Source organism: Perognathus longimembris, chromosome 3, assembly GCF_023159225.1.
Source record: "Perognathus longimembris pacificus isolate PPM17 chromosome 3, ASM2315922v1, whole genome shotgun sequence".
NCBI classification, from domain to species: Eukaryota; Metazoa; Chordata; class Mammalia; order Rodentia; family Heteromyidae; genus Perognathus; species Perognathus longimembris.
In genome coordinates, this window is record NC_063163.1 from 38,797,541 (window position 1) to 38,811,017 (window position 13,477).

The 13,477-nt window shown below is 39.4% G+C and overlaps 1 protein-coding gene across 4 annotated transcripts in view; it reads right to left on the minus strand.

Moving 5' to 3' along the window:
* Positions 1-311: 311 nt before the first annotated feature.
* Enox1 (ecto-NOX disulfide-thiol exchanger 1) overlaps positions 312-13,477 on the minus strand; it is a 520,874-nt gene continuing 507,708 nt past the window's right edge. For all 4 annotated transcript variants that reach the window (XM_048341315.1, XM_048341316.1, XM_048341314.1 and 1 more), the window contains one exon: positions 312-1,255. In XM_048341315.1, coding sequence (XP_048197272.1) covers positions 1,124-1,255 — 132 coding nt within the window. In that variant the 3' untranslated portion in view covers positions 312-1,123. The remainder of the gene's footprint in view (positions 1,256-13,477) is intronic.

Sequence of the window (13,477 nt, forward strand, 5' to 3'; positions counted from 1 at the left end):
TCTTTGTCTTTCATGGCCTTGACTTTATTGAAGAGTCCTGGTTAATTTTATAGAATTTTCATAAACTTGAGTTGTTCAAGATCCTCTCATGACTTCAAATAAGGTCATGTAGTATTTAGGAAGGCTTTCACAGGAATGCTGTCGAATTCTTCTGAGGGTATATCATGTTGTTATACATTCCTCTTTGAAATACTGTTTTGCCTCTTACTGCCACTCAATTTTAACAATTTTAAAATGGTAAGCTATGAAGTAGACGTGAAAATGAGAAAACAATTTCTTAAGGAAGAATCAAAGAATATTAGCAAAACCAATGTGGTAGAAGTCATATTTATTGAAAAAAATTAATGTCTTTCCTATAAAATTTGTAACAGGAATATTTACTGAATGTTTATTTTGATGCAGAAACCTGAATATCACATATCACGTACAAGACAGCAGCACAAGTTTTCCCTTTATTTACATTTTATGAAAACTGTTACTCAGTCCATGTTAAAAGAACTTAGGATGGAGAATTGTTACGTTAGAAAAATAATATTCTTGGTAAAGCGTTCTCAAGTTGTCCAATCATTGTTTCTGCCTCTTCAATAAGGCAAAAGTCCCTGGAAACAGCATATAACTTAATTTATAAAATACAATAACTTTTCAGACACATATTCAAGTTTTCTTTTGGTATGATTTTTCATCACTGCAAAATTATTATTTTTGTTGTTTTTATTTTTATTTTTTAACTAAAACAGAAAGACTGTCAGGAAAATGTCATTTAATGATGTCGGCTATACATTACATTTACAAATCCGTAGCCTAGCAACCACCATGGCTACTCCCTCACTAACTTTAATATTTCTCTAGGTGAGCTATTCTCAAATGCAGCCTATTTTTAAGAATTTTTGCCAACGTGATAAGTGTGGAATCACTGGTTTTTGTAGGAAACATCTGTCACAGTATGAAGCTTTTGCTTAGTCTAAGGGATTGGTACACAATTACATTTCCACTCACAAGAGAACTGCCATAGATGTAACCTAAGTCAGGCCATGTTTGCTCCTCCTCAGTCCCTCAATGGTCGATCCCACCCCTGGCTGCCTTCAGGCTCTGTTCACTGTCAGAGATCTGCCCCCTTCCATAGCTAGGTAGTTTTAATTCCTTCGAAGGCACACAGTTTCCATCTCTTTTCCAGCGTCGCACCCACACCGGTGAACTCCTGTTTGAACATGCGAGGTAGCCGCATCAGAAGCATCTCGATCTCGCTGGCTGATATCTATCAGAGAGGAAGGGAAGTCAGTTGTGGGCAAAGTGAGCATGGGAAAGCAGACATTTTCTACCACTGTATTGTATTTTCTATGTATTTGTGTTCTACTTGGCTGCCAGGAAATCCCTTGGATAATCACACTGGACTGTCAGGGATGGCCTAAAATGAAGGGACAAACAGTGCTGGGTTCAGCTTCATGTGGACAGCTACCACCCAGGACAGCCCAGCCTGGACAGCCTTCCCTTGAAAAACCTCACTCACAACAGAGTTCTCACCCATGCAGCCTTCATCCTCGCCTATCCAACACAGAAATGCTCTCTCAGGGTGAGCAACAGAGCCTTGGAATGGATTTCTTGCTGCTCACACCTCTTTTTCTTCATTTAATTTTCACAGGAACCAGAGACCGTGAATGTTTAGGAATGAAAACAAAATTTCCACCCCCAGAGCAATAAAAATCTTGACACCCAGTCATAAAATCTAGCCATATGTTTTTAGTTTAATTTTTTTCTTCTCAAGTTTTTTTTCTCCCAACATTTTTAACAGGAGTTCTTTAATTTTCTTTTGTAGCAGTCATTCATTTGGCTTTAAATACAGAACAAATGAGCCTTAATTCTCTGTCCTAACCATGCTCTCTTTCCCGTGTTTGCCTCCTATCCCTGTGTGTGCCTGGAGATCTCACAGCAAGGTGGCTAATTTGAGGTCTGATATTCTGTTTGAACCCTCTATCTACTATTGTTATGGGCTAAATGAACCTTACAAAGATAATTAGTCTCCTTAGGCCTTAGCAAATGGGAATAGCATTTAATAAGGATGGTGTGAGAGCTACTGGCTCAGCACAGATTTGGGCACATAGAAATCAATGCTCACTGGCTCAAAGCTATTGTGACTTTTCATGGCAGTAGCACTAAAGAGAGATCATTTTAGAGGCTACACTTTTCATTTAGCACTATTAGGAGTCACTCAAAAGACACAGCAAGCAAAATCAAATCAACCACATGGAAGGCATTCCACATATATCCAATATTCCTGAGCCTATGAAATAACACTCAGTTAAATAGAGGCAGTCCCAGAAGGTGAAATAACTTATATGTATTTCCCCCACAAAACCTGTGGAAAGAATTAAGGTTCCCAAATGGACCCACAAATGTCTGATAAACAGATTGCTGAGAGGCTCAGAGTGATGTGCCCACAGGTGCTGAACAAAATACTATAACCACACTCTGGGTTCGGTCTCACAGTCCTGGGAGACACATGGGTTGATACTGAGATGCTCAGAGAGCTCTTATTACACAGTGCTGGGGAAATGAGCCAGCATATGGATATGGGCTGTGGTGTCTGGGCACTAGTCTACCTTACATGCTTGGTCTGCAGTGGTGGTAGACAGCCAAGGGTGAAGGATGCTCATCTTAAACATTAGGCACCTGAGGCACTTGTTAAAAGAACTGCTTCCCTAGAAACCATGTGAGATAGCCCATATAATCCATTTTTAACCACCACCTCAGGTAATTCTTACATTCAGGCACATTTGGGTTAAGAATAGGGGTTTAAATCTGACAGGCTTGGATTTGTCTCTGGGATAGGCTTCTAGCTATGAAACTTTGGGCTGATCACTTAATACTTGTAATGTTCAGTAACTTTCTTATTTTCTGTGTGTGTGTGTGTGTGTTTGTGATACAAATCATATCTCTCACTCTTAATTGTGAGAGATATATGTCAGTATATATCAATCTCTCTATATATCTCTATATATCAGCTATCACAGTGCTTGGCACAAATAGTATCTTTGTCTCTCTATAAGCTGCTGATAGAAAGCAAGCCTGTTTGGTAGTCTGATGGAGCTCTGGAAATGTGTGGTGACACTGTTTGTTGCTCCACAAGGCAGTTTCTTTTTTCTTATTGAGTTAGGCTTATTTTCACTTGACATATAAAAACATAAAGACTGCAAATGTTTACAGGGCGAGGTTCCATATTTTTCTACATGTATACCTATATCATGTGTAAATCCTATTTAAATCCTTTAAATACCTATATCATGGTTAAATGTATCTATCCCCTCCCATATTATATACTTTTTGACTGGGTTTATGCCACAAGGCCATTGTCTTTGGGCTTTCTCCTTTGCAAGAAGAGAGCACCAGTCATCCATAGTTGAGGTCAGGTACTCCCAGGTGACCATGGCAATGTGGGCAGCCCAAAGTCAGCTTGTCCAGCAGAGGCTGGCCTCCAGCTGCCAGCATAAATGTCACTAGCTTCAGTGGGAAGAAGCCTTGGGCTATTCTTCAGGATGGAGAGAAACAGCTAATTCTCCAGGCTAAGAATATTTAAAGACACCATCTCTGTGAATGACTGGGGTGGGGATTGTGGTCTGGGCAGGCAGGCCCACCCATTCTTCCTGTATTACTTCCTACTCAGACATTTTTATTAGCATAAAAATTAATTGTACAAAGGGGGTTCATTGTACTTTGATCAAAATCAGCTTCTCTGTTACTTTCTTTAATATACTTGTTTATACTTAACCACTATCATCCTCTCTTTTACTCTCTCCATCTGGCTGGTTCCACATGCTATAAAGTACTCCCTTTTAAAATAATTTCCTATTATTTTTAGGTTGTAGATCCAGGACATGAGTAATAACACATATTTATGTCTCTGGGATTGGTTTGCTTGCTTAATGTCATCAACTCCAGTTCCATCTATTTTCCTGAAAAATGACACAATTTAATTCCTCTCTGTTGCTGGGTAATACTCCAGTGTGTATATGGACATTTTTCTTTATCTATTCACCAGTTTTTCAGTACCTAGGTTGATTCCATAGTATGGTTATTATGAATATTGTTGAAATAAACATGGGTGTATAGATGTCTCTATTGCATGTTGGCATAAATTCCTTCTAATATCTTGCCAAGAGTGGCACTACAATATCCTATGGAGTTCCACTTTTAGCTTGCTGAGGAACCTCCACACATTTCAATAGTGTCTGAACCAAATTACCTACCCACCAACTTGGAATAAGAATTCTCTTTTCTCCTGCATTCTTGTCAACATTTTTTGTTTCCTTGATATGTCAATATCCAGTTTTATCCAACATCATTTATTGAAGAGGTAGGTACCTTTTCTGCAAAGTATGTTTTGTCTTCTTTATCAAAAAAAATCAAGCTGTGTGCTGCTGGTTCACACCTGTTATCCTAGCTACTCAGGAGGCTGAGATATAAGGACTGAGCTTCAAAGCCAACTTGAGCAAGAAAGTCCATGAGACTCTTAGCTCCAAGTAATCACCAAAAATCTAGAACTGAAACTGTGGTTCAAGTAGTAGAACACTAGCCTTGAGCAAAAAGCTGAGGGACAGCACCCAGGCCCTGAGTTCAAGCCCCAGGACTGCACCCCCCCCCCCAAAAAAAAATAAGTGGCTGTAAGCTGTGGCTTATTTCTGGGATGTTTATCCCATTGGTCTACATGTCTACATTTGTGCCACTACTATGCTGCTTTGTTAAGATGGCTCTGCAGTGTAATTCAAAGTCAGGTGCTATCATACCTCCAGTATTGCTATATTTGCTCAAGATCATTTGAGGTATTCTGAAGTTCTTTATTTCCTTAGTTAAGTTTAATCTATAGATACTTTATTTTATAAGGCTATTTTTCTTGATTTATTTCTCAGTCTGTTTACTATGTGTCAGAAAGGCTACTGAATTTTGTTTGATGAATTTGTGTCTACTTTGCTAAAAGTGTCTATCAGATCTATAAGTCTCCTCCTTTTTTATGGTGTCTTGAAGCTATTTATGTATAAGACCATATCGTTTGCAGATAGGGATAATTTGAATTCTTTTCTATTTTTTCTTTTACTTTCTTGCTTTATTGCGCTGGTTAGAAATTCAAGCAGTATACTGAATGGAGAGAGAGGCAAAATGGAGAGAGCTGACATTTTTGTGTTGTTCCTGAATGTTTAGAAACTGGTTTCAGTTTTTCCCCACTTAGTACAAAGTTGACTATAAGTCTGTCATGCCTAGCACTTGCTAGTTTTCATCATGAAGAGATATTGGATTTTGTCAAAAGACTTTCTCTCCCTCTGTTGAGATAGTTACATAATTCTGTTCTTTACTCTGCTTATATAGCATATATTGATTTCTGTATGTCAACAATCAGAGCATCCTTGAAAGAAACCAACTTTGCCACCGTTTATGATTTAATGTTTGTTGAATTCAGTTTACAAACATTTTATTGAAAAAATTTGCATGTATATTCGTCAAGGAAATTGGTCTCTGTTTTTCTCTCTTTCTCTCTTTGTTTAAAATTATATCTTCATCTGGGGGCACGGAAATAACAGAAGGAGGAACAAACAGTTCCGGGGACAGCTAAACGGTCCCGTCACAGAGGAAACTAATTCCCAGCCCAAAACAGAGCTGCATTCCATAGCTACCTATGCCAAAGAGGCCGCCTCCCTCAGGCAAGCAACTCTTAGTGGAGCAAAACAGGCCAGAGGCGCCACGCTCTGCTGAGTTCACAGTCTAGTCAAGTCCAGGCATCAATGGCAGCGGCCCCACAGCAGACAGAGGAGCCACAGTTCCTGTGACTGCCTACGTCCCCATCGACAGAGGACGCCCAAGGCCTGCCTGCAAGCTGTGCGAACCTCAGAGACCCACGATTGCACCAACAGGGGAGAAGTGCTCACAGGTGCTGGTAGACTGGCATTCCCAATCCAAATGGGCAGAAGAAACACAAGAAAGATGGCAAATAATGAAGTCTTATCCCCCACCCAAAACAAGCAGGAAGCAGAGCAGTCAATCAAAAACATAGAAGAAAACCCCCAAAATGCTCTACAAAGTTTACTGATAAACATGATAAATGAAAAGTTTGAATCTCTTCAGTCAATTATGTTAGAGCGTGAGGAGGCAAAGCAAAAATTAATGGAGAATTTCATGGCATCCACAAATAGAAAGATAAGTGAGCTTCAAGAGTCAAATGAAAAGATAGCTACCCAACTTAAAGATTTGAGAGACAACACTCAAAACCAAAGTAATGAAGTTAATGAAGTAAAGAAGTCCATACAGGACCTAAGAAATGACATGGAAATCATCAGGAAAGACCAGTCAGAAGGAAAAGAGATTCGAAATCAAGTAGCTAGCCTACAGTCCCGACTAACTGAAGCAGAGGATCGAATCTCAGGAGCTGAAGATTCCTTAGATTCTATGGAGAAAGATCAAAAATCAATACAAATCCAGTCCAAGCAACAAAACAGATCGCTACAGGAGATTCAAGACACAATCAGGAAGCCCAATTTAAGGATAATAGGTATTGAGGAAAACTTGGAGAAAGAGGTTAATGGGATAGGCAACCTATTTAACAGAATATTAGCTGAGAACTTCCCAAACATCCAGAAGGAAAGGCCTATACAGATACAAGAAGCATTTAGAACCCCAAATCGACCAGACCAGAATAGGACTTCCCACCGACACATTGTGATCAAAACAGCTTCAGCAGAGTGCAAGGAAAAAATACTCAAAGCTGTTAGGGCAAAGAAAACAATCACATATAAAGGAAAAGCAATCAGAATTACCCCAGACTTCTCAGCAGAGACCATGAAAGCAAGGAGAGCCTGGAATGAAGTATACCAAACTCTAAATAAAAACAACTACCAACCAAGAATTCTGTACCCCGCCAAACTCTCCTTCATAGCCGAAGGTCAAATAAAAGTCTTCCACAATAAGGAAAAACTGAAACAATATATCTCCACCAAACCAGCTTTACACAAAATCCTTAAAGATGTACTATACAGGGAAAATAATCAAGATCCCAACACAGACAGAGAAATGAACCCTAATTAGTAAACACTAGATCAAGAAATGGGAAGACACAGCTTTAAACAAGACAGTGATAATGAAAGGAACAAACGATCACCTCTCAATCCTAACTGTCAACATTAATGGACTTAATTCTCCAATCAAACGACATAGGCTCATAACTTGGATGAAAAATCAAGATCCATCTTTCTGCTGCCTCCAAGAGACACATCTATCCAGCAAAAGTAAATATCTTCTAAAAGTGAAAGGCTGGAAACAAATCTATCAAGCAAATGGCCCCCATAAGCAGGCTGGAGTTGCAATCCTAGTATCAGACAAAATTGACTTCAAATTAAAAAAGGTAAGAAGAGACAAAGAAGGTTACTACATACTAGTAAAAGGATCTCTCCAACAGGAAGAAATAACCATCCTAAATATCTACACGCCAAATGCAGGAGCACCCAACTTCATCAAACAAACACTACTGGCTCTAAAAACATTCATAGACCCAAACACAATGATAGTGGGGAACTTTAACACTCCACTATCACCTCTGGACAGATCAACACGCCAAAAACTGAACAAAGAAACCACAGAACTAAACAATTGCATAGACCAACTAGACTTAATCGACATCTACAGAATATTCCACCCAGCAAGGACAGAATACACATTCTTTTCGGCAGCACACGGAATATTCTCCAAAATAGATCACATCTTAGGGCACAAAGAAAATCTGTACAAATTCAGAAGTATCAAAATCATTCCCTGCATTCTTTCAGACCACAATGGAATAAAATTAGAGCTCAACTCATTCAGCCACCACAGAAAATCCCACAATTCATGGAGACTAAAGAACACACTGCTGAACCATCAGTGGATCATTGAAGAAATTAAAACAGAAATTCAAATGTTTATGGACTTCAACCAAGTTGAGGGCACAAAGTACCAGCTCCTTTGGGACACAGCAAAGGCAGTACTCAGAGGAAAATTTATATCTCTGAGTACATACATCAACAAACTGGAGAAACAGCAACTCAGTAATTTAAGGAAGCACCTTAATTTTCTGGAGAGAGAACAGCAAGCCAAACCCCAAGTCAATAGACGGAAGCAAATAATTAAAATCAAATCAGAATTAAATCAATTAGAGACGAAAAAAACCATCGAAAGAATCAACAAAACAAAGAGTTGGTTCTTTGAAAAAATCAACAATATAGACAGACCCCTGGCAAAGCTGACCAAAGAACGAAGGCAGCACACTCAAATAAACAAGATAAGAGATGAAACAGGTAGCATCACCACAGAAATAACCGAAATTCAGAAAATAATAAGGGACTATTTTGCAAACCTTTATGCCAACAAATTCGAGAACTTGGAAGAAATGGATGATTTCCTAGAAAAAATTGATACCCCCAAACTCAACTATAAAGACTTAAACCTTCTAAACAGACCCATATCCAGTATTGAAATAGAAACAGCAATAAATGATCTCCCATCCAAGAAAAGCCCAGGTCCAGATGGATTCACCGCAGAATTCTACAAGGCCTTCAAAACAGAACTCACTCCAATATTTCTCAAACTCTTCAATGAAATTGAAAGAGAACGTTCACTGCCAGACTCATTTTATGAAGCCAGTATAACCCTCATCCCAAAACCAGGCAGAGACTCATCACGGAAAGAGGACTACAGACCAATCTCCCTGATGAACATAGATGCAAAAATTCTCAACAAAATTCTGGCCAATCGACTTCAACAGGTCATCAAAAAAATCATACACCACGATCAAACTGGACTCATCCCAGGGATGCAAAGCTGGTTTAATATACGCAAGTCAATTAATGTAATCCACCACATCAACCGGAGCAAGGTAAAGAACCACATGGTTTTATCGCTGGATGCGGAAAAAGCGTTCGATAAAATCCAGCACCCATTTATGCTAAAAGTCCTGGAAAAACTGGGATTCCAGGGAACATTCCTGAATATAGTCAAGGCAGTTTATGACAAACCAACAGCAAGCATAACTCTAAATGGTGAAAAACTAAAGCCATTCCCTTTAAAATCAGGAACAAGGCAGGGATGTCCACTCTCTCCCCTGCTCTTCAACATAGTACTAGAATTCCTAGCCAGAGCAATTAGGCAAGAAGAGAATATAAAGGGGATCCAAATAGGAAAAGATGAAGTTAAACTTTCTCTCTTCGCAGATGACATGATCCTATACCTAAAGAATCCCATAGACTCTACCCCCAAGCTACTAGAGCTGATACAAAACTTTGGCAAAGTTGCAGGATATAAAATAAACCTTCAAAAATCAACGGCCTTTCTCTATGCTAACAACCCGAAGACCGAGGCTGAAATCAGGAAAGCAACTCCTTTTGCAAGAGCCCCCAAAAACATAAAATACCTAGGAATAACCTTAACCAAAGAAGTGAAAGACCTCTTTGAAGAGAACTTTAAAAGCTTGAAAAATGAAATTAAGTCAGAACTAAGAAAATGGAAAAACCTCCCATGCTCCTGGATTGGGAGGATTAATGTAATCAAAATGGCAGTATTGCCAAAGGCTATCTACAAATTCAATGCAATACCCATTAATATCCCAACACCATTCTTTAATGAAATAGAGGAAGCAATCCAGAAATTCATATGGAACAATAAAAGACCTAGAATAGCAAAAACACTCCTAAGCAGAAAGAACAGTGCTGGAGGAATTACAATACCCAACTTCAAGCTGTATTATAAAGCTATAGTAATAAAAACAGCTTGGTATTGGCACCGGAACAGGCCTGAAGACCAATGGAACAGAATTGAAGACCCAGAATTAAACCCACAGAACTATGCCTACTTAATCTTTGATAAAGGAGCTAAAACAATAGTATGGAAGAAAGATAGCCTCTTTAACAAGTGGTGCTGGCAAAACTGGCTCAACACATGCAACAAACTAAAACTAGATCCTTATATATCACCCTGCACCAAAATCAATTCCAAATGGATTAAAGACCTTGAAATCAAAACAGGCACCCTGAAGACACTAAAGGAAGGAGTAGGAGAAACACTTGGGCTCCTTGGCACAGGACAGAACTTCCTTTAACAAAGACCCTGAAAGGCTACAAATCAAAGAAAGGTTGGACAAATGGGACTGCATCAAACTCCAGAGCTTCTGCACCGCAAAGGACATAGCTCTCAAGATAAACAGAAAGCCCACAGACTGGGAGAAGATCTTTACCGGACATTCAACAGACAAAGGCCTCATCTCTAAAATATATGCAGAATTAAAAAAATTACCTTCTTCCAAAACAAAACTGCAAAGAACCAATAGCCCCCTCATCAAGTGGGCTAAAGACTTACAAAGAAACTTCTCTGATGAGGAAATGAGAATGGCCAATAGACATATGAAAAAATGCTCTACATCACTGGCCATAAAGGAAATGCAAATCAAAACAACATTGAGATTCCATCTCACCCCAGCAAGAATGTCATATATCAAGAAAACTAATAATAACAATTGTTGGAGGGGATGTGGCCAAAAGGGAACCCTACTTCATTGTTGGTGGGAATGTAAACTGGTTCAGCCACTCTGGCAAGCAGTATGGAGATTCCTCAGAAGGCTCAATATAGAACTCCCCTATGACCCAGCAGCCCCACTGTTGGGTATCTATCCAAAAGCCCACAAACAAAATCACAGTAATGCCACCAGCACAACAATGTTCATCGCAGCACAATTTGTCATAGCGAGAAGCTGGAACCAACCCAGATGCCCCTCCATAGATGAATGGATCAGGAAAATGTGGTACATTTACACAATGGAATTTTATGCCTCTATCAGAAAGAATGACATTGTTCCATTTGTAAGGAAATGGAAGGACTTGGAAAAAGTTATACTAAGTGAAGTGAGCCAGACCCAAAGAAACATGGACTCTATGGCCTCCCTTATTGGGAATAAATAGTACAGGTTTAGGCAAGCCATAGCAGAGCATCACAAGGCCCAATAGATATACCCTTAGAAACACATAAGATGATGCTAATTGAAATGAACTCCATGTTATGGAAACAAGTGTTATATCACAGTTGTAACCACTTTCAACGTCCTATGTGTATGTGTAGTTTCTATTATAGAAAATGTTTTGTATCACTTTCCTATGTTTGTACCTACACTATCTCTGTAATCTTATCTGAGTATATTGGAAACCGTGTTTACTGGTATTGGAAGTAGGAAATTCAAAGGGAATACCAAATTCGAGAGACACAGGGTAAAAAAAGAGAAATAACTACAAAAGCAATACTTGCAAAACTGTTTGGTGTAAGTGAACTGAACACCAGGGGGGAGGAGGGAAAGGGGGGGAGGGAGGGGGGCATGAGGGACAAGGCAACAAACAGTACAAGAAATGTATCCAATGCCCAACGTATGATACTGTAACCTCTCTGTACGTCAGTTTGATAATAAAAATTTGAGAAAAAAAATTATATCTTCATCTGACTTTGCTTGTCAAACTCATACTGGCATCCTATAATGAATTAGGTAGAATTTTATTTCTTCCTTTCCTATTTTTCGGAATAGTCTGGGGTGCACTGGTGTTAGAGCTTCCTTCATTTTCTGACAGAAATTGGCAGTGGATCCATCTAGTTTTGTATTCTTCTTTGTTGAGAGACTATTACTGCTTCAAACTCATTTCTCATTATAGATCTGTTTAAGTGGTTTAAGGTAGGTCATGTGCATCTCGAAATGTATTCATTTCTTCTAGACTCTTTAGTTCAACAGACAGTAAATTTTTAAAGTATCACTAATGACACTAGTTTCATTGATTTTTTTCCTGATATTCCATTTTTAATCTCTAATTTTATTAGTTTGAGTCTGGTTTTTCTCTCATTTGGTTTGGTCTGCCAAGTCCCATTCTTATTGAGGGAAAGTAGCTGAGTATTTTGTAATTCCTACTGTATGGATTGGAGCTATATGTGGTTTGAGGTTAGGCCTGATTAAGGTCAGTTGTCCATTTCTTCACTGCTTTCACCTTAGAAGCTTCCCTTCTTTGTGTACTGGAAGGTGCTGTTGGAGTCACAGAGCTCTGTAGTTTGTAGCCAGTCCAGTTCTCACTTGGAGCACAGGCACCCCAGTTTGTGTACCAGGGGCAGCCAGCATCTGAGACCACAGTTATTCCCTGAATGCAGTAGATAGTAGGGAGAGCAAAAGAGACTTGAGTTTTGCACATGTAAGTGGAGAACAGCAGGACACTGGTGGTGTGCCTGCAGGTCTCAGATCCCACCCAGCAGTTCACTCTGAGAAAAGCAGGAGTCTGGGAAAAATTATATGATCCCTGGGACTTGTGCTCAGAGCTCTTGACTCCACTTCTAATTAGACTGTTTTGGAAACACTTTCATAAATTCTTACTGAACTCTCATGACATAGGGGATCATTTCCAAATGTAGAAACTGAGGCTTGGAGAGACCTTGACAAGGTCAAGGGATTTGTGCAGGGCAACACAGGCATCAAGTCCAGAGGCTCGGTCTAGGCAGTGTGGCTGGGGTAGCCTGTCCTAACCATGGATGCCAGCCTCTGTGAAGGCAGAGCTGTGTGGTGAGGAATAGAAAAAAATCTTGGTCACACCTTTGAGCTCCCAGGCAAATGCCAGTGAGTGAGAAGCACAAGGAAGCACCTATGGACAGGTAGCCATGGTTACTGAATTGAGAATTCCACCGCAATGACAGCGAGAACCAGAAAAGACCTACACACTTGCGTGCTGATGCTAAAGCAGGCCCACATGAGCTAGTCACTCAAAGAGAAGTGAAGATGGGTGGTGGGCACTAACATGGACTGAAATGTTGTGGTTTGTTTCCCATGATTCTTTTTTACCTATACAGCAGACTGTAAAGAAAAAAAAAGCAGAATGTAAAAAAGCAACCCAATTAATAAATAGGCTAAAGACTTAAAGAGAGACTTCTTAGAGGAAGAAGAATGGCTAATAGATACAAAAGAAATGTTCAACATCTCTGGCCATAAAAGAAATACAAATCAAAACAACAATGAAATTCCACCTCATCCACCACCCCAGTTAGAATGGCCATTATCAAGCAAACTAATAACAACAGATGCTGGCGGGGATGTGGTGGCCACAAGAGAATACTGCTACACTGTTGGTGGGAATGTAGACTTGGTCAATCATGCTGGAAAGCAGTATGGAGATTCCTCAAAAGGTGACCAACACAACTATGTCTATTGGAGCACTGTTTACCATAATAAAGACATGGAATTAGACCAGATGCCCCTCTCTTGATGAATGGATTAAAAAAAATGTAGTATGTATATACAATGGAATGCTATGCTTCCATCAGAAAGAATGACATCGCCCTATTTGTAAGTAAAAAATTATTAAGCAAAGTAAGACAGACTAAGAGAAACATAGGTTGCATGGTTTCCTTCATTTGTGCTAACTAGAATATGCCTATTAATCTACAAGTAAACACACTG